At 36.8% G+C, this 22,141-nt stretch overlaps 1 protein-coding gene across 3 annotated transcripts in view; it reads right to left on the minus strand.

Annotated features, from left to right (window-relative positions):
* Positions 1-1,444: 1,444 nt before the first annotated feature.
* CDC7 (cell division cycle 7) overlaps positions 1,445-22,141 on the minus strand; it is a 32,708-nt gene continuing 12,011 nt past the window's right edge. For 2 of the 3 annotated variants that reach the window (XM_078072774.1, XM_078072775.1), the window contains exons 3-12: positions 17,359-17,442; positions 15,473-15,608; positions 12,048-12,141; positions 11,820-11,962; positions 10,606-10,858; positions 9,892-9,987; positions 8,928-9,106; positions 8,023-8,105; positions 5,653-5,802; positions 1,445-3,218 (exon numbers count right to left, since the gene is read on the minus strand). In XM_078072774.1, coding sequence (XP_077928900.1) covers positions 2,824-3,218; positions 5,653-5,802; positions 8,023-8,105; positions 8,928-9,106; positions 9,892-9,987; positions 10,606-10,858; positions 11,820-11,962; positions 12,048-12,141; positions 15,473-15,608; positions 17,359-17,442 — 1,613 coding nt within the window. In that variant the 3' untranslated portion in view covers positions 1,445-2,823. The remainder of the gene's footprint in view (positions 3,219-5,652; positions 5,803-8,022; positions 8,106-8,927; positions 9,107-9,891; positions 9,988-10,605; positions 10,859-11,819; positions 11,963-12,047; positions 12,142-15,472; positions 15,609-17,358; positions 17,443-22,141) is intronic. The other variant, XM_078072776.1, reaches the window with a different exon arrangement.

Here is a 22,141-nt window from a genome sequence, read left to right on the forward strand (position 1 = left end):
TTATCTACTACATGGGTGATAACGTCCACCTTTCAAGAAAGGAAGACAGTTCAAACACAAAATTTGACAAAATTAGGAAATGGCAACCTCAGTTCTAAGAACAAAGGAAAAGATCTGAACGGGGAGTTGACATTTCTGCCTAGTGTTAGGTAGTGTTCTTTAAAGACCACAGACAGCACACACGATGTAGGCGGAAACAATACATCTGCAGACACTGGCAGACAGCACTACCCGCCAAATTTGGCCACAGTTTCTCAAGATAAATAACTTTTCGGTGACGCGCAGGGCTGAAATTACATAAACAGCAGAAATTACTAAGACCTAAGCCTACATGTCTTGTGGGTTTCAAGATTTTACGCAATCAGTATTCTGACATCTGTAACACCATTTTGTTCCTAAAATGCTGATGCCAGAAACATGAGATTAACATCACTTGATGACTTTTGTTCAGATTTTGAAACAAACTAAGTTTAATTCTTTGGAATAATCATTCTTGAGCCACATTTTTATTTAGGTCATTAAGACAACCATAATCATCTCCATATAAGGAAAAGTTTCATTAAAAATGCTACAGAGCTGCAGCCTGTTTCGAAAACCAATACTTGAAGCTTGTTATATTAATAGTTCTAAATGTCTAAGGCTTATTAAATGAAAACACCCTTAACAGTTTTATCTCAAGAGTCTGAGCAGTAAGAATTTTAAAAAGCTGACAATGAAAAATAGCTGAATATTCCGGGAACTTCCATAATAATAGGAAATGGCATTAACTAGTTACCTTCTTCATCTTTCCCTAAAAATGACTATTTTGACTAATTAAAATCTTTTAGACTGATATATGCCATTATTTAGAAGGCTGAAAAACTTGAATATGCGTATGGAAGCGCCTAATTTATATCTATATAGCACCCAACATTCTCTAGTGGGATTGAAATTCCCTGAGAACTAATTTACACCACTGGATGGCTTTTAACACAGTGGCTCCCTTTACCTCCCACCTCCCCTTGCATATCAGCCAAGTTCTCTTCTGTGATATTAATAAAAACTTGAAACAACAACCCTGAATATTAAACTTTCTTCGAGAACATCTCCTGCCCTGTACTTTTGGTAGTTAAATTTTTCTTTCTGTTAATTTTCTTAGAATATGTTAACTTGATTGTGAAATCACACCATGAACTTTTTTTTTAGCTAAGACTTCTGATTACTGAGATGACTTACTGCTTTACTATCTGCTTATAAATTTCCTATAGATGAGGTCAATGAGCACCTTTCTATAACAAAAATCTGCTTCCATCTTTCACATACTAGTTGAGCCAGGTCAATTTTTGTTAATCTACTGCCTACTATTTGCTGGAGAGAGCATTCATCAATCTCAGAAGGAAAATATTTCCAGTGATCAATACTTTTTTTTTTTAAAGGGTATTTTTCAAATGAGTAGTCAGACATAAAAAATATAAAAGAATAACTTTATTAAACATATAAATTCAAGAACATTCAAGTTTTGTTGTTTTTAAAGATTACAGTATGAGAAAACAGAGCACATCAGCGGTAGTGGTTTCTGTATATACTATACTTACCAAATAGAGTAGGTAGACATACTGTCTTGAATGCACAAAATAACAATGTATGTTTTATATCCCTAGGCTGTTTCTATACTCTATCCCTACTAAATGGGAAACTTCTCAGCAGATCCATACCCCTAGACTTACCTCCCACAGAAAGAGTTTGATATATTGTCAATGATATTTATCATTTTGGAATGTAGTAATATATAAGCCTCCATCTCTGGTCCTCTTCTACTTTACCCACTTATCTCTCTCTTCCCAACACACCCAAGACTCTAGTAATCAACCTTCTCTGAGCAGGACCAATTTAGTTATAACAGGATATAGAGATCCTGATGACACTATGCAGAGGAAAAAAATCTCCAACAATATTCTCAAGGTTGTATTTATTTTTCCTTTTAGCCAGCTACCTAATTACACCTAAGACGGCGAGAAAAAGAAAACCATTTTGGACTATCAGTATTCACCTTGGCTCTGCAGCTTCCCTTTAAACAACCAGTGTACGCAGTGAGTTGCCAACTGTAAACACATGCAATATTTAACAAAGACCCAGAAACTTTGTGGAAAGCACCATATTTGTGGAAAGCACAGGGAGAATGTGTTAGGTGGGGAAAGAGAAAGTGGAAAAATCAAGAGAGAAACCATTAAGAAAAACATGGCAATTCACACAAAATATGCTTTAACAAAATACTTTGAAAAATGGATAAATTCAATTTTAAGTGATATTACCCCCAACATTTTCTCATTAATTGTTTTAGTGTTCGGAAGTATAATATATGTCTCTAGAAGAGGAAATGATCTCCTTTACCTACAGAATGGTTAGAACCAGCACCAGGTTGAGTTTTCCAGAAGTACACATAGCTCACAGTTTAAAGAAACCAGTAACATCTTTTGACTCATTTAGTCCTGATCACATCCATTAATTTTAAGACTTACACCTGAAACTCCTATGTACTAGGCTGAAACAGCTTCTTTTTCTGTGTATGGCAGTGACAAGTAATTAGGGAAGCTAAAGATCTGATTTTATTTGGGTAGATCTAACTCAAAGATCACATAGTTAGCCCAAAGAACTATCCCAGGCATTTTAAGTAATCTTAATCCATATTTTAGAATCTGCCAAAGAGCAAATACTAAAATTTTAAAATAAATTATTCATCCTGCTTGCCCTGGTCTCCAATCAAGAAGTTACAGCTATTACAAAGAACTCCTTTTCACCCCATCTCATAACACAAAACATCAAACATGACATGACGAACGATAATCACAAGTTCGTATCCTTAAAAAAAGGGTGCAACAAAGCCTCTTCTGCTGTTATTCTTGAAGCTGGATTTAGATCTAGAAGTTTATCAAGCAGGTCGTAAGCTTCATCAGGTACCTCATTCCAGCCTTCTAAATTGGTAGTATCCGTATTCAAACTACCCCCACAGCCATTACTGTCCCCTTTATACAAGGAATTCCCTGAGTGCTGTGCTTGAGGTGTTTGTATAAGGTGAGAAGCTTTATGGTCAATCTTCTCTGAAAGAGTTGGGTCACGGGAAGCAAGCCCCTGTATATCACTTGTTAATTTGGGAGTCTTAGAATCGATACCTCTGAGCTTCTCGCAGAGTTTTCTCAAGTCTTGTGCTGGGACTTCTTTGCTACACAATATTGATTTGCCTAAAAAGGAAAAAATACATGTATTTTCTATTATCTGAATATATCAGAAGCCTCTCTCATAAGAATCATGCAAGTCCAACCATGCACTTTGTGGATATATTTACACTGTGTGTGAGAGCACCACATGCTCATATTTAAGTTCTGTTTTGTACTACATAGTAGTAAGTAGAAATCACATAAACAGGCAGTAGTGTATTATCTTGGCCTTATATTTCCTTATTAAACAGAAATGTGGGGGCGCCTGGGTGGCTCGGTCGGTTAAGATGGGACTTCAGCTCAGGTCATGATCTTAGGGTCCTGGGATTGAGCCCCATGTGGGGTTCCCTGTTCAGCTGGAGTCTGCTTGAAATTCTCTTCCTCTGCCCCTCCCCCCACTCTCTCTCAAATAAATAAATCTTTAAAAAAATATTTTGTTACAGACCATGTCAGGCATTTGTTTTAGCTCAAGGTTTTTCTGAATTTCTTTGACAGAACTCAACAAGTACTTGATGACAATCCACAGTGGGGCCAGCTCTATGAGTTGAGGACAGTGAGGTAAGTTATGCACAATAGAAGTAAAAGTATTCCCACTGCTAATCCCAAGCAAGTCATTTCTTTGGGTCTTAAAGGAGAACTGTGACTACTGAAGTTTTGAGTCCTTCTGTATTCAGCCCAAAGTTACAGTAAGATTTGACTGAAACAGCTGCAGAAGTCCTACTAATAAAACTGAGACAAGTACTACGTGGCATTATTATTTTTCTAATATGAGAACAAGCATTACAATGATAAACCTTTAAAAGCCCTTGCCTGCTATCCTGACACTTACCCTAGAGTGTTTTTGTGTCGCATGTTGTGCTTCCATTGTTGATCCTCATTATAACTTTGACTACAGATAGGGGAGATTTAAGCTCTTCAACAAAATGTTTTGGTGTTCACTCTCTGATAAACTTCATAAAGTTCTCAGGAAGTTATTCAACAGCAGATGAAAAGTTTTCTCAATCAGGAATGTCTAAGAATATAATTTCCAAGGTCTCAATCTTGCCTTCCATTTATTGTCACTTTCCCTTTGTATGTGTGTACTATTTCACCGTATTACCTCAGATAAAATTTTCTTACAGTAGGTGCAAGAAAGCTACAAGTTGTGGACTGACTTTGATGCAGAAACACTTTTTGGTAAGCCTCTATCACAAAGCTTTCTTCACAACCACCACCAAGTTTTTCTGATGGGATTAGACCATAGCAGTGGTGTCTACGTAAGGGGCAATCATTTTTGCAGGGGTTCTTTGAAGTTGTTCTTGGTCAAAATCACTTGATTTTTCAAACAAGCCTGGACCTTCCTATCTATCATATTTTTCTGAATCTTATTTTCCAGGAAGGAGTGGGGTGAGAAAGTTCCTCAGATAATTTTGATCTGGACCCCTGATGGAAGACCCACTGATCCTGGGGCTGGGCACAAAGCAGCCCAGCTACTTTTGAAGTGGGCTGCCTGAAATTTTGTGCCACACGGGTGTTCTGTATCATGTGGTAGCATGCTGACTCAATCACAGGCACCCACTTTGGAAAATATTAACTATAATTGTATATGGAGAATAAATACAAGGTGAGCATTTGATTTCAAGTCATTGGCCAGAACAAGGCTGAGATAATTCTCAGGTGCCCTATGAAGTACACTGCATATCCCAGTCTTGGAAGTGTAAGAATTTGGATAGCTAAGGAGATGATTTCCCATGTCCAATATATGCTTACATACAATAATAACTCCATCAGCAAAGGTGTTCTGTTCATTTCTCCTCTTGCTACCCTAACCCTAAGGAATCTAACAACTAACACATATTTTATTAACTGTTTATTGTTAGTATAGACTAAGATCACTTAAGGCAGGCCCAAGAACACCTGATGCTTAATAAATATATAATAAATTAAAACATACTATTAAAAATATATAATAGTCAAACCATAACTACAGGGAGTTATTCCTTATTCTTTTAAGATTATAAAGTTGAATTTTAATCTAAATATTTAAATAGCACTTTGTGGGGCGCCTGGGTGGCTCAGTTGGTTAAGCGACTGCCTTCGGCTCGGGTCATGATCCTGGAGTCCCGGGATCAAGTCCCGCATCGGGCTCCCTGCTGAACAGGGAGCCTGCTTCTCCCTCTGACCCTCCCCCCTCTCATGCTCTCTCTATCTCATTCTCTCTCTCAAATAAATAAATGAAATCTTTAAAAAAAAAAAAAATAGCACTTTGTGCTTGGTAAGATTAAATGATTATATAGAAGAAAAGTGATAATTTTCTTACACAATGCAATTAATTTTAGAGCAAGAGAAATTTTGTACCTAACATCAGAGAATTTTACGAACACAAAATATGTTTATTTGTAAAGAGAATTTCATAATAATTTGATTTATAGGAGATAATAAAGGCATTTGTTTTGTTCTAGAAAATAAAACTGCTTACCAAAAGTTTTAGCAGCTTGGATAGTTTCCCTGGATCCACGAATTGTCATAATTTGAGCCAAAGCAGTTAAATCATCACTTGCTTTATAAAATGGATATCGCCCACTAAGCAAAGAAAGGAATATGACACCTGCAGACCACATGTCAATTGCTGTAACAGAAAACAAACTTTAAAAAAAATCCCAAATCTGTAATTTTATCACCAGTAGTCAGTTTATATCAATGTTACATCCATAGTTCTCAACTTTCGCTGTGCAAATTATCTTGATCCTTACAAAAATTCTGATGCCCAGGACCACTCCCTCAAAGATTCTAACTTAATTGTTCTGGAGTATGGCTCAGGCATCAGTATTTTTTTTAAGTTCCTCAGATGCTATAATGTGATATCAGGACTGAGAAACCCTGGTCCAACATTCTTAATACAAAATACAATGTCTTCTTTCTTAAGCAACATGTGAGTAAGTTTAAAGCATATTTCATCATTAGAAAACAATAAGTAGATATGTATTTTATAAGATCAAAAGAAATCAAAAATAGCTATGTGGGAAAAATCTGGATGCTCCTCAAGAATTACCCACCATAGTGAAAGTGGTTTATTTTAGTGAAAAGTATTGAACATCAGAAGCTTTTCTTCTGCCAGGTACTAACCCTAACTTCTGCTATAGAAACTTTAATCTCTAGAATTCTGGGAATTAACATTAAGACCAGCCCAGGCTCACGTTAAGAAACTATTTTTTTCTTTTAGGGACATCTCTCCTAATTGTTGACCTCCTAGTAAGTCCAAGTTATTTGCTCTCTATTCCCTTGGCTTTTGTATCACCTGCCTTTCTTCGTTCCCTCTGTACATCTGCTTCCTCCTTCGACATTCTCTCCAAGCCTTAAGGCTGAGGTTCCCCAGAGTTCCAACCTCTTCTTCCCCTGTATACTCTCCCTGATTGGATCCATCTACCTCATGGCTTTAACTATCTTTTCTGTACTGATGGCATTCAACTGTGTTTCCAGCCCGGACTTCCCTGAGCTTGACTTTTATTCTGTTGGACATCTCTGTGTCTCACAAATATCTCAAGCCAATTATGCCCCAATCCACCTTATCTTTCCTTGTAAACCAGTTTATTCTCCACCTTTGTGAATGATACCCATTCAAGTCCCCTAAGCTAGAAATCTGATAAACATCCCGGGTGCCTTTTCCTTCACCATCCCAAACCCAAATCCCACATCCAATTATCTACCAAGTTCTACCTTTCCAATCCTTCACCTTTCTGTTCATTCCTATTAATGATGCCCTCATTCAGGCTTTCAGCATCTCTCACTTGGACCACTGTAAGCCACCACTCTCCAAAACCTATCCGCTCTGTATACCTGCCAGAATGATCCAGTTAGAACATAATTAATACCATGTCTTTCCCTTGAATAACTTTCCAACACTTACAGGATACAGTCCAAGCTGTTTAACATGTGTGATTTGACTTGTCTACCTATTATCAGGTTTATTTCTCACCATTCCTTCACTTCCATCTTACATTCTAGCAACACTAAACTTGCTGTTTCCTATATGACTAGACCATTCTGTTTCTTGAGATCCTCTGCTCATTTATCAATGCCAACCACCCACTCCAATTTACATCTCTTCTCAGAGGTTCCCTCTTCTGTAAATTTCCTTCCATATTCCCTTCAGGTAAGAATAGTTAGGTATCCCTAAAATACCTTGTGTAAAGTTTTATAACCATCCTTAACAGGTTATTAATTATTATTTGGACAGTAAGCAGATACTTTCATTTTTTTGTATCATTAGCAAGTTAGAATATACACAATGGGTGAATGTATTTCTTTGAAGTCCATAATCCAAGCAAATGGTAGGATTCATTTACTCAAGACTTTTCCTGGGTTTTGGCTCCATGATAACTTTTGTAGATTATAAACCTTTTCCTTTTTTAAAACTCTTGAATGCTACTATATTATTTTCACAATAACAAAAAATAATTTTAATCACACACACAAGCGCATCACAGAAGACTTTTGGGGTACTGGGCAAACAGATAAAATGCTGCCAAGTCTCAAGTTAGCAAAGACTACTAAACACAATTTTTCTTCCAAAACAAAATTCCTGGCAAAAATCATCTTGTAAATAGATAAGCAAGATGTAATCTATAGGAAAAAATTTGTTACCAAAAAAAAAAAAAAAAGGCAACACTAGAAGAAATTTTCATTAATAGCATGATCTCAAAAATGGGACTGCCACACTGCTAGAACCACTTATATAATTTATTAAAAGCAGAAAAACACTAATATTAGTAAAACATAAAGATCATAAAATAAAATATACCTGGGATAACCAATTCTAATTGAGTTCTGTATTTGTAGTGCAACATACCTGTAGTTTGATTGGGGCACTTTGTCAAAACCTCTGGTGCTCTGAATCCCGGTGTACCTGCCCTAGGGGCAACCTGTTGCCGCCTTATGATGATGAAATAAGATTTTTCTAGTTATGTTAAAGTTTATTTAAAACCAAAATAACATTTATTGATCTATTTCACAGTAAATTCTGCCTTGATATCTATATAAATAAAAGTTATTTGTAAAGCAAAAGATAATCCAGTGTGACGAAAATCCTAGATTTTGTTTCTACTGGTCCCTTCCCCCTCTACCCCACAAATAACCAGGCCGTATTCCAGAAAAATTTTAAGGTAACTTCCAGGTATAAAAATAGGTAGTAGATGATAAGGACCCTAACAGAAAAATGTAATACAACAGAACTGAATACAACAGAATTCAGAGGTATAAAAATTCATTTCTGTTTGGAGTGATATCAGAAAGTTTCTGATATACTTATTCTCATACATTTGGGTTAGGAGAGATTCATGAAAGCTCATGCAACTTTTGAAAGAAACGGAGGAATTTATGGGGCTAAGAGTAGGAAGTGGGAGTGAGAGAGACACTCTATTATTTGGTTCTGGTTATTCTACATAGGTGGGAATAAAGAAAGAAAAGATTAAATCAGCAAACAAAATGTGTGATTCTAAGGTTCCAAAAAAACTACCCCTACCCCCACCAAAATTATTTGCATATAAGAGCAAATGTGTTTTTCAAAGAGCATATAAATGTCAAATGAACAATACATGACAATAGTTATCATTTGCTCTTCAAGGTACCTCTCCCGACATCAGCGTGTGTTGTTTCTTTCCTCACACTAAATCAATTACCCACCAAAATCATTGCAATTTCTAATCTTGTCTGGCAGCATGCTGGTGATTTTATAGCACCATCAAAACACATTACCTTGAAAGGCAAATACTGCAAACTTTATCTGTTGCATAACAGTCACAGGTCAGGCTAGCTGGGCAAGAACTGGCAGTTTTCCTCATCACACCACTATTCATAACTTTTGTAGAAATAGCCTTCTTTTTTGTTGCTAACTTTCTAGATAGTACATCCCCAGTCTTTGACTGCTTCATAAGCTGTAAAAGAAAAGTCATATTTCCTATTTTCATGATATTTAACATGATACCTTCAAATGCTAGTATGGCAAAATGTTAACAGTAGAAACATAACTTTTAAAACTGCCGAATGTGCTGTTGGATTTTAAGTAAACAGTTGTCTATTAAAATATTTTAGATCTTTTTAGGTTTTCCTGTTGAATAAACATTTTAAAATTTACTAAATAGTCCTCAATTGGTAAATACTTGACTTACACTTTATCAGAACTTTTCCTGATTTATGTTACGAAAGTATAACATAGTTACGTTCTAGTGTCTAACTCCATTTCAGAACTGTAAACTGCACAATTACATTGGCTAAAATCAGAGTTTTAATTTGTTGCTCATGCTATCTAGCTGTTACAGGATATCATAAGTCAATTTAAAACCATTTAACATTGATTACAATTTCGTAAACTTTACAAACATCTTTACACTATCACCTGTGTGTCAGAAATGTGTTAGTTATTAGGAGCTCACATTCTAGCCAATGAGAGAAAAGGCCTTAATGTTCTAAATGTTCCTTTAGAAAAGAGCAACAACAGTCAGCTAACCAAAAATGATGAAAAATTCCACCAGAAAAGTTCAGGAAAAAAAACTGGAGAAAATAAAAGTGTTGACAAGATGCTCAAAGCAGTTAATACCGTCTGCCACAGCAAAACTCTACTTTTAAAAACTTAGTGATAATAAATACTAATCTACCAATCCCTAAATTCTCTTCACTGTACGACTGACTGATGATTGCACTATTAAGCTACATTACTTACTTTCACTGCAGGGCTCTCATGTGAAATGGAGCTGTGTATATTGAAATTTCTTTCTCCAAAAACAGAGCGCTGGACAGAAAGGCCTACAGATCCCTCCTACAATACCAACAAAAACAAGGAAAATAAGGATTATATCTGTAACACTTTCTGCCAGCCGTACTCTGCCAGTTTTGAAAGAGTTAAGTGACATGAAACAAAAACAGCTGCATCCAAGTCATTTTCAGGCACCAAAACACTTCTGTGAAAGGAGAGAATAGTCTAGACAGAACTCTTAACACCCATACAATGTTAATCATAATCCACAAATAATATATAACTAAAGAATTTAAAAACCACCTGCATGGATGTTACATTTTTGCTGTGCAGCTAAAATGGAGATAGACACTTCAGAATTTTTCCCCTATAACTAATGTTTTCTTTTAAAAAGGATAATTAATCTGAACTTTAGAACATGCAGGGAAAATTTGTTATTTTCCATATTTGTTACATAACGTAATGACAGAGACATTGTAAATCTACCAAGTAATTTCAGTTTTGAAATGGTAAAACAATCCATTATAAATCTTAGTGGAACCTAATCCATTTGATGTGTAACAAATGTAAAAATAATTTTTTTAATTGCAAGTATTATCCTAGTATTATATCTCCCTCTGTTGGATGAGGAAGTACATTTCTAAAACCTTATTAGTATTTAAGAAATAAAAGAGATAGAACCTTTGCATCTTTTCCTTGTTTAATCTGACTTTGTGCATTTGTGTAGGGCCTTTTAACAGAAGTTTTCATGGTGGACTGCTGATCCAGCTCCTTAGGTGCTGCTGGGCCACTCAATGAAATCTTGTTTCCTGTGATTACATGGGATTTATTTTGTGAACAACTTTCCTGCTGAGCTTCAGACTGGACAAATTTGAGAAGCTCTATTTTCGTATCATGGGTTCCTTGGGCCAAACCAAAGTCTACCAATGCATACCTAAGACAGACAAAAGTAAGCATTTTTACTTCTTTGTAACAACTAAAGCTTAATAACATCATAATACGCTCAAGTCATATTCATACAAAAAGTTAATTCTTTACGGGATCAATTAAGAATTTATAACATTCTTGAAAAAAGACAAAAAAATGAGTTTATAGACAAGGTAATGATTTAGTAGCTAACTAGGCTTGAAAATTAAGAAATGATACATCCCATACACACACAAAAATCTTTCTGCCCTTTCTCCAATGGCCTGTGCTAACAAGGCAGACAAGGACTGCAGGATAGAAGCCCAATCCTTTGTTCTCTTACGATGGCAGAGATGGCATCATAGTAGATAATTTTTAATTAAACAAGCTTAAAAAATTTAAAATCATGTGTTTAAAATTTGATTTAATTAAAGAAAATTAAAGAGACAAGTCAGAAGTATAAAATTCAAGAAAAGAAGTTATAATTCTATACTCCCTACCATCCTCAGTGTGACCGATTGTATACTGAACAGTATTAAAGTTAGGTTTTCAGCTTACAACGTCTCTATCCGTATAAAACACACACACATATATAAACATATACAATATAAATATACATAAAAACACAACTTTAGTGTTGAAACAGGAAATTGGCTATCATGTGGGCAATCCTCTCCTTTACTAGAAAAGAAAAATGAAGCCCAGAGATAAGAGCAATGTGAGGGTCAAAAAGGCCTAGACCTTTTCTAAGTTTCTTTTAGCTAAGTGCTATTTCCACTGAACCATGGTATATCTAATGATGTACACTGCTTTACCAATACAATTTTATCTCTTCTTTCACTGTATTTCCGTTCCCCAACCACAATGAAAATTTGAAAGAAAAAAAAAATCTGTGCATGGCTGTTGCAGTATGTTCTGTATCTCCGAGATGAACCCATAGCACAAATTCTTTCAAGTGTAGTTATTTTCTGGTAACTTTTCATACTTACTTTTTCAGGCGCCTATTATATAAAAAATTGCTGGGTTTAACATCACGGTGAACAATACCAAACTGATGAATGCGTTTCAAAGCTTTGAACAGATTAAACATATATTCCCGTACTTCTTGAAAGGAAAGAGAATTCAAAATGTCCTAAAATAAAGTTATGAATAAGGTCATAAAATTGTTTTCAATTAAATATTTAGCCAATAAAAATTCAGGAAGTATTAAAACCTACCAAAAAGGACTCATGCTCCAGATATGGCATAGCAATAACCACATGATCATTTTTCCTAAAGCAGTATTTAACTCCCATGACATTGTCTTGCCCCCTAGTGGAAAAATGCATAATGAACTTTAGAAGAAAGGTCAAATGAATTGAAATTTTGTGCTCAGTTTCTTTAAAAATGAAATTTTAGCAATGCATAAATAATGCTAGAAAACTACTTAAAACCAACTTGTAGGATAGTATACATGTTTAACCTGTACACGATAAAGTTTAAAAAAGAAAGTAGCACCAGTTACGAAGTTACTATAATAATTCAAACATGAGATAATTATAGTTTTAAATTGGGGAAATGACAGAATGAGAAGGACAACATGAATAACAAGAACGAATTAACAAGTCTTAGTAGCCAATAAAATGATAATAATAAATAAGTTAACTAAAAAATAATAGCTAACATTTATTGAGCATTCACTATGTCAAGCTTTGATCTAAGTAAGCACTTTACATTTATTAACTAATTCACTGAATCCTCACAACAGCTCTATCAGGACAATGCCATTATTTCCTCTCCCTTTTGTACAAATAAGGAAATTGAGGCACAGAGAGGTTCAGGAACGTTCCCAAAGACACTAAACTAGTAAGTCATGGAGACAGGATTTGAATCTGGATAGTCTGCTCTAGATCTGTGCTCTAAATTGCTATGCTATATTGCATCATAAAAGATGAGGAAAACAGGGTAAAGCTGACTTCCATGGTTTTGAGCCCAATTAGTAAAACAACATGGATACCAACAAAATATGTGGAGAAATCAGGAAAAGCAGCATTGAAAAACAAGACATTTTGATAAAAATTTCTAGATACAAAATTATATCTTGTGAGAAGTGAGAGGTCAGTGACAGTACTTGAGAAGTGATACCTAAAGCTCTGAAAATGATTTGAGAGAAAACTTGAGTCTTGGAAAAGTCTCAAGTTGGAGGGCAAAATAAGGAAGAAGAGGCAGAAAGCCCAGAAAGGGATGTCACCCAGATGAGGAGTTTTAAAGGAAGGTAGTAATCAGTATGAAGGTCATGAGAATAAGGACTGAGGGAGGTCTTTTAGTTTGGCAAAGAGGAATTAACTGGTGATTTTTCAGAAAGCAATTTAAGTGGAAAAGAAGAGGCCAAACAGGACTTGAGGAAAAACAGGATACAATAGAAGCAGAACACTCAATTTGCCTGAAATATCTGGCAAAGAAGAAAAACCAGTGTGGGAGCTAGAAAGGAAGCAAGATCGGATAAAGATTTTTTTTTTTTAGCATGCACTTTTTTGAAGTACTCGGAAAGGAAAAATGGTAGAGAAAATATTTAAAATATGGAAAAAGTAACAATTTTATTCAAGTGATTAGAACATATGTAATTCTGCCTTAGAGAGGCCATCTCATCCTCTTGTCTGCTCTAATAAACAGAGGGGTGAAACAAAGAAATAGGCTTGTCCATTCATCCAATAAATATTTAGTGGGCACAGGTATGTGGCAGACATTATGTTAGATATTAGGAAAGGGAAGGTGAATTAAAATTAACATGATTTCTGCCCTCATGGAGTTTATTATCTAATGAGCAATAACAGATAATAAAATAACACATGACAGATTACAAGGGTTTTGAAAGAGATCAAAAGGTGCTGTAAAAATAACAAATAAGTGAATCTAATTTAATTCAGAAGACATCTTTGTTTTTTGTTTTTAAGTAGGCTCCAGGCCTGGAGTGGAGCCCAACTCGAGGACTGAACTCAGGACCCTGAGATCAAGACCTGAGGTGAAATCAAGAGTCAGATGCTTAATTGAGCCACCTGGGTGCCCCTCAGAAGACATCTTTGAAGTGGTGCCACTCTTGCTCAGATCAGAAAGAAGAGAGGTCAGCATGCAAAGACTGGGAGAGGTCTTACTAGGGAACAGTATGGGTAGTGACACTAAGATGAGAAAGCTTGAGACAAATTTGAGGAACTAAAGAAACTAGAGCACAGAGAGAGGGAGATGGGAAGAGTGGCATTGAAAGTGGTATTGATAAGGCTGGATTTTTTTTTTTTTTCAAAGGACACTGGAAAACCACTGAAGGATTTTAAGGGGTGGAACTAACAGTATACAATTTACATTATATATATATATATATACACACACACACACACACACACACACAAATTTTTATACTTTAAAAATCACTCTGGCTGTTTTGTAACAATGGGTTTCAGGGGGAAAGAGAAGAAGCAGCCTAGTTTAGCAATCTAGGCTCAGTCTGAGGTAGTGGTTGAGAAGACAGAAAAACATGGATGGATTTTTAGATATATTTTGGAGATAAAATGGCCAAGACCTGATGATCGATGCCGAAATGAGCAGATAAAATAGGCTGTTGCAATAGGGGTTTTTGGGCAGGCAAAGGAGTATTAAAATTTAGTTTACAGAATATGTTTGAGATATTTATTAGGTGCTCAAGTGGGTATGTCAAATCAGCAGGTAGGTATATACAAATCTGCAGGTAAGAGGTCTGAGGCAAGACACATACTTATGGGAATCCTTACCATACACTGAAAACCACATGGAAATACATACTACCTACAGAAGAGTCCGGAGCAAGAAAGCCCAAGATCAGGCACTCCAACATTTAGACGTCAGGTAGAAGAGGAAGAACTGGCCAAAGGATACTGAAAATGAAAAGTGAAATAAAGCAGGAAGAAAACAAGGAGTGTGTGGCAGTACAGAAGTCAAAAGACAACGGTTCAAATCAATGATGTTAAACACTGCCTATGTTCATATGAACAGAAAAAGAAAACTGGCAAAACGGAAGTCATGGTTGACTCTATCTAAAGTAGCTTCGGTTTAGCACAGAGGACAGCAGACACTGTGAGTAGTGAAGGTAGGGTGTGAAAGTGAAAACAGTTTATGTAGATCATTTTTGGGAAGTCTGGCTGGGAAGGGCAGCAAAGACTTGACGGAGCAGCTGGAAGAGGGATGGCAATACAGGGGCATAAGAGATACCAGATCATGTACCTTGGTTGACAGGAATGACCTAGAAGAGAGAGACCAATAAGAAAGACATGGCAGATGTTTCTGTTGTTCAAAATTAAAGTATGAAATGAGGCTGTCAATAGCTGAGGAGATAGGAAATATGAATTCCCCACATTTTAAAAAATATCTAGATCATGGTTTAGGATTTAGCAGGAAGATTAGAAAAAGCAGTAAGAGAACAGGAAGTCAAGCTAAGCCTCAAGGGTAATCCATTCTAAAAATATAAATTTAATTAACCATCCCAACATTAGAGGAAAAATGCTACCAAACTGCAAACACCTGACTGAAAAATGTTTAATTCATGGATAATCTCATCATCCCTGTTAGATATCCCTTAAAAAATCTTAAAAATTATACACAGCCAGTTCAATTAAAATACCTTTAAATTACCTACCCAGCCACTGTTAGGCACTGAAGTTCAGCTGCAATTCTTATAGGATGACTTGTTGGTATTAAATGTTTTAGAGCAATTTTCTCTTCAGGTCCTACTTGTAACTGTGCTGTGGCCAAATAAACAGAGCTAAAAGTGCCTGTAAAACAATTTATTAGATTTTTCAATATTTGGTGTTTAAAAATGTCAATGAAACGATGCTAAAATAGATCCTAAAAACTGTTTGGAATCCATAAAATTATCTTAATCATTAATATATTTAATGATATTAAACATGAAGAGTAACATTCATAAATACAACTTCCAATTTTTAATAAATTCTTAACTGTTCTCAGTTCTTTACAGGGTATATTAATTTACCAAAGCTCTACAGCAAATCTATTTGCCTGGGTTAAAATAAAATTTTTCCATGGTCACAATCCATTCTAATAACTCTTTTTCTATAATACTGTCATTTGAAATTACTTTCTTACGACTTGGATACAGGTCTGTTAGAAGCAGAAATGTTAATACTCTTCAGGGAAAAAAACCTACAAAAACACCTAGGCTTTTAAATTCAGCATTAAACTAAACAGAAAACATAAAAGAGTTAGTGGCCAGTTAAATTTGAGAAATACTGAGTTAAAACAAATTGATAAATTTCTCTACTACAAAATTTTCCAGAGCTTTAATGTGTTTTAAGTACATCACGAATAACCAAAAGGGAGCTATACCTACTACATTTTCCAACTTATTTAGCCATAGAACACCCTCCTCCTCCTTCCCCCCTCCAAGAATAGCTATCAATTTGTTAGGAGGACACCAGTGGATTCCAGAACAGAGTTCTGAACACTAAGTCAGAACACACTGGGATTCAGTCCCGCACCCTGTTCAGCGCAGAGTTTCTTCTCCCTCTCCCTCTACCCCTCCGCCCTGCTCATGCTCTTTCTGTCTGAAATAAATAAAATCTTCTTAAAAAATTTCTAAAAAAACAAAAAAGGTAAGGAAAAGATGGAAAGATCTACTTCTTACATCCCAAATCATCTCATCTTCTAATTCTTCTGCCCCCAATGACCCAGCCTTTTCTTGTCTGACGCTTTTTGTTGTCAAAAGCAAACAATGAAGTAAGTGGAAGGTTTTTTGTTTTTAACTATTTAGGCATTTCCCAATATAGCCACCAAAAACTTCTATTATCTTTTACCTTCTCATTCCCTTCACAATTGATAAATTTACCCTTCATTCAGTCCACAAGACTGCCAGTCTCTCAATGACATTTATGTTAACACTGACCATTCTTTTTTTTAAAAATTTATTTATTGCGGGGGGGGAGGAAAAGAGAGAATCTCAAGCAGACTCCCCACTGAGTGTGGAGCCCCATGCAGGGCTCAATTCTTCGACCCTGAGATCGTGACCTGAGCCGAAACTGAGTCGGACACTTAACCAACTGAGCCACCCAGGCACCCCAATACTGACTATTTTATAAACATTGTACCACTTTGTTTTCATCTATTTTGCCACCTTAGGTTTCATACATGTTTCAATGTACAGTTCTACCTAACTATAATGGAGAAAGGAAAAGGAGCTGACTTCCTTTGATCAAATTCCTCCATATGAATTTACAATTTCTCATTTTTAATAATTATTATTAATGATATATTAGGATATCAATACTTTTAATGGTATAACAGCATAAAGATTAAAATAGGACTGTTCATTTTACTGTAAATACTTATTCTTTCACTCTTTCCAGGGGAAAATGAAAACCTAATGTCAGAATTGGTAATATGACCATGGTCTTAATATTTTAGAAAGGATATACTTTTCAATAGGAAATAGTAATGAAAATCAAGATTATACAAAGGAAAATGTAAGGAAAAGAAACTTATAAATAAAGTATATCTCTAAGTTACCTTCTCCAATTTTGTCCTTAATCTTAAACAGATTACCAAGCTGTGGTACAGCTTCATAAAGCTTCTCAATATCTTTTTTAACACCTATCAAGGAGGAAGAATTTATAGTTATAATTAATGAGAGTATATTTTATACTTTAAGTTAAAATCAACTCGAAATAAATTCTAAAACAAGAGTAATTACAAATTTAAAAATTGCTATGCTAAATCTCAAAATCATGATAAAAATACTTAAAATCCCGTTAAATTGCTGTAACACACACACCTCTTGAACAAACAGATAAAACTGGTAAGTCCCAGAATCACACACATCAAATTGGTATTATTCTGGAATTACATACTAGCAGATACATTGTTACTGCATAGAGTACAACACAATAAAGAAGCTAAATTTAAAAAATAACAATTTGTCCTGCGATCACTAGATGGCATGACAAGGACATAATGCAATCTTCTTTAAAACTATTTCTCTCCCCCAAAGATACAAAATCTTACAGGCTTGGGAAAGTTTTATATATTGAATATTCACAGCGTACCTCCAAGAGAAAAGTCTACCAAAGCTCTCAGGAATGTTAGAAATATTTTTAAAGAATTGTCCCAATTATCAATAGTATCCTCTATCCTTGAGAGCAAATACGATAAATTGCTACTTTTAAATAAATATAAGCTCTTTGCAAAAATACACGTGGTTAAAATAAGGAGAGGCAATAATACCTGTTGTGCTAAACTACTGGATATAAAAGAAAACTACATACTTATTAAGAGTCATTGGATTCTGGGAGGGAGGAGCAAGATGGCGGAGGAGTAGGAGACCTAAATTATGTCTGGTCCCAGGGAATTCAGCTAGATAGGGATCAAACCATTCTGAACACCTACGAACTCAACAGGAGATCGAAGAAAAGAATAGCAGCAACTCTCTGAACAGAAAAGCGACCACTTTCTGGAAAGTAGGACGTGCGGAGAAGTGAATCTGAGGCGATATTCGGGAGGATAGACAGCGGGGGAGGGGGCCTCTGGCGGCCGCTTCTGGCAAGTGATAGAGTCGCAGAGCACAAAATCGGAACTTCCAGAAATCTGCTCTGCTGGGGGATGTCACTCCAGTGGCTAAGCAGGGGGTGGAACCCTCGCTGGGACAGTGGGGCCTCAGGACCCTCAGGGTCACAGAAAGACCAGGGGTGCCTGAGTGTGGCAGAGTTCCCAGGGATCGGAGCAGGGAAGCCGGGGGCAGAGATGGAGCCGAGGAGGGGGCTCTCAGCTCGGGGTTGCCATAAACCGAGACCCCTGGCACAGTCGGGCCACTGCTCTTCCATCAGGGACCCAACAAGCGGCAGATCCGGGGAGACTCCCCTTCCTCCCCCAGGGAGGAGCAGCATGGGAGCGCACTGCAGGGAGCTGCTGGGTTTGGAGACTCCACACCGGGTCAGGTGCCAGAGACAGAAACGCTCGGTCACAGGCAAGGTGAGCACGGAGTGCAGCCGGAAACCGGGAGACGGGTGTGATTGACTGGTTTTCTCTGGGGCTCACTGAGGAGTAGAGCCCCGAGTTCTCAGCTCCTCCAGGGCAGAGATTGGGAGGCCACCATTTCACTCTCATCCACCAAAGCTGTACGGAAAGCTTGCAGGAAACAAAAGCTACAGAGAGCAAACCCGAGCAGATTACTTAGCCGGGACCCAGCAAGGGCGGGGCAAAGACATTTGGGAACCACGGCAACAGGCCCCTCCCCCAGAAGATCAGCAAGAACAGCCAGCCAAGACCAACTTTACCGATCAATAAGAACGGCAGAACTCCAGCACTAGGGGAATACTGCACATAAAATTCATGGCTTTTTTTCCCATAATTCTTTAGTCTTTCAAAGTTAATTTTTTTTTTTTTACTTTTTCTTTTTTTACTTTTTCTTTTTCCCTTTTTCAATCAACATCTTATCAATCCCTTTTTATTTTTCATTTTTAGTATATATATATATTTTTTAAGATTTTATTTATTTTTTGACAGACAGACACACAGCGAGAGAGGGAGAAGCAGGCTTCCCGCAGAGCAGGGAGCCCGATGTGGGGCTCAATCCCAGGACCCCGGGATCATGACCTGAGCCGAAGGCAGACACTTAACGACTGAGCCACCCAGGCGCCCCTATTTTTCAGTTTTAGAGTCATATTCTATCCCTTCATAGTAGTTAACCTTATTTTTGGTATATATATATATATATATATATACACATAAGTTGTTCTCTCTTTAAAACTTGGGGATACAGTTTCTTCTAACAGACCAAAATATACCCTAAATCTCTAGTGTATGGCTTTGTTCTAGTCTCCTGCCTGATCATTCTTTTTTTTTTTAAATCCTCTTTTTTCAACCAACTTCTTATCAATTCCTTTTATAAAATCTTTTATAATTTTCATCTTTACAGTCATATTCCATCCCTTCATCGTATTAACCCTTATTTTTGTACATATGTAAGTTTTTCTTTCTTTAAAATTTTGGGAGGCACTTTCTTCTAACAGACTAAAATATGCCCAAAATCTGGTGTGTGGCACTGATCTATGCACCAGCCTGATCATATTTGATCATATTCTGTTTTTGTTGTTGTTGTTGTTTGTTTTTATCTTTTTCTTTTTCTCTTTTCTTTCTTTCCCTTTCTTTTCCCCCAGTTTCAGGTCTCTTCTGATTTGTTTAGTGTATATTTTTCTGGGGACGTTGTTACCTCTTAGCATTTTGTTCTCTCATTCATCTATTCTCCTCTGGACGAAATGACAAGACGGAAAAAATCACCTCAACAAAAAGAACAAGAGGCAGTACCAACTGCCAGGGACCTAATCAATACGTACATTAGTAAGATGTCAGAACTAGAGTTCAGAATGATAATTTTAGAGATACTAGCTGGGCTTGAAAAAAGCATGGAAGATATTAGAGAAATGCTTTCTGGAGAAATAAAAGAACTAAAATCTAACCAAGTCGAAATCAAAAAGGCTATTAATGAGGTGCAATCCAAAATGGAGGCTCTAACTGCTAGGATAAATGAGGCAGAAGAAAGAATTAGCGATATAGAAGACCAAATGATGGAAAATAAAGAAGCTGAGAAAAAGAGAGATAAACAACTACTGGATCACGAAGGCAGAATTCGAGAGATAAGTGATACCATAAGACGAAACAATATTAGAGTAATTGGGATTCCAGAAGAAGAAGAAAGAGAGAGGGGCAGAAGGTATACTAGAGCAATTTATAGCAGAGAACTTCCCTAATTTGGGGAAGGAAACAGGCATCAAAATCCAGGAGGCACAGAGAACCCCCCTCAAAATCAATAAAAATAGGTCAACACCCCAACATCTAATAGTAAAACTTACGAGTCTCAGAGACAAAGAGAAAATCCTGAAAGCACCTCAGGAGAAGAGATCTGTAACCTACAATGGTAGAAACATTAGATTGGCAACAGACCTATCCACAGAGACCTGGCAGGCCAGAAAGGACTGGCATGATATATTCAGAGCACTAAATGAGAAAAATATACAGCCAAGAATACTATATCCAGCTAGGCCTTCATTGAAAATAGAAGGAGAGGGGCGCCTGGGTGGCTCAGTTGTTAAGCGTCTGCCTTTGGCTCAGGTCATGATCCCAGGGTCCTGGGATCGAGTCCCGCATTGGGCTCCCTGCTCGGCGGGAGGCCTGCTTCTCCCTCTCCCACTGCTGTGTTCCCTCTCTCACTGTCTCTCTCTCTCTCTGTAAAATAAATAAATATAATCTTAAAAAAAAAAAAAAAGAAAAGAAAATAGAAGGAGAGATAAAAAGCTTCCAGGACAGGGCGCCTGGGTGGCTCAGTTGGTTAAGCGACTGCCTTCGGCTCAGGTCATGATCCTGGAGTCCCGGGATCGAGTCCCACATCGGGCTCCCTGCTCAGCAGGGGGTCTGCTTCTCCCTCTGCCCTCTTCCCTCTCGTGCTCTCTGTCTCTCATTCTCTCTCTCGCAAATAAATAAATAAAATCTTTAAAAAAAAAAAGCTTCCAGGACAAACGAAAACGAAAGGAATTTGCAAACACGAAACCAGCCCTACAAGAAATATTGAAAGGGGTTCTCTAAGCAAAGAGAGAGCCTAAAAGTAACATACACCAGAAAGGAACACAGACAATATACAGTAACAGTCACCTTACAAGCAATACAATGGCACTAAATTCATATCTTTCAATAGTAAACCCTGAATGTAAATGGGCTAAATGCCCCAATCAAAAGACACAGGCTATCAGATTGGATAAAAAAACAAGACCCATTGATATGCTGTCTGCAAGAGACTCATTTTAGACCCAAAGACACCCCCAGATTGAGAGTGAGGGGGTGGAAAACCATTTACCATGCTGATGGACACCAAAAGAAAGCTGGGGTGGTAATCCTTTTATCAGACAAATTAGATTTTAAACCAAAGACTATAATAAGACATGAGGAAGGACACTATATCATACTTAAAGGGTCTACCCAACAAGAAGATCTAACAATTGTAAATATCTATGCCCCTAACATGGGAGTAGCCAATTATATAAGCCAATTAATAACAAAAGCAAAGAAACACATCGACAACAATACAATAATAGTGGGGGACTTTAACACCCCCTCACTGAAATGGACAGATCATCTAAGCAAAAGATCAACAAGGAAATAAAGACTTTAAATGACACACTGGACCAAATGGACCTCACAGATATATTCAGAACATTCCATTCCAAAGCAACAGAATACACATTCCTCTCTAGTGCCCATGGAACATTCTCCAGAATAGATCACATCCTAGGTCAAAAATCAG

The sequence above is a fragment of the Halichoerus grypus genome, chromosome 5 (assembly GCF_964656455.1).
Source record: "Halichoerus grypus chromosome 5, mHalGry1.hap1.1, whole genome shotgun sequence".
Taxonomy (NCBI): Eukaryota; Metazoa; Chordata; class Mammalia; order Carnivora; family Phocidae; genus Halichoerus; species Halichoerus grypus.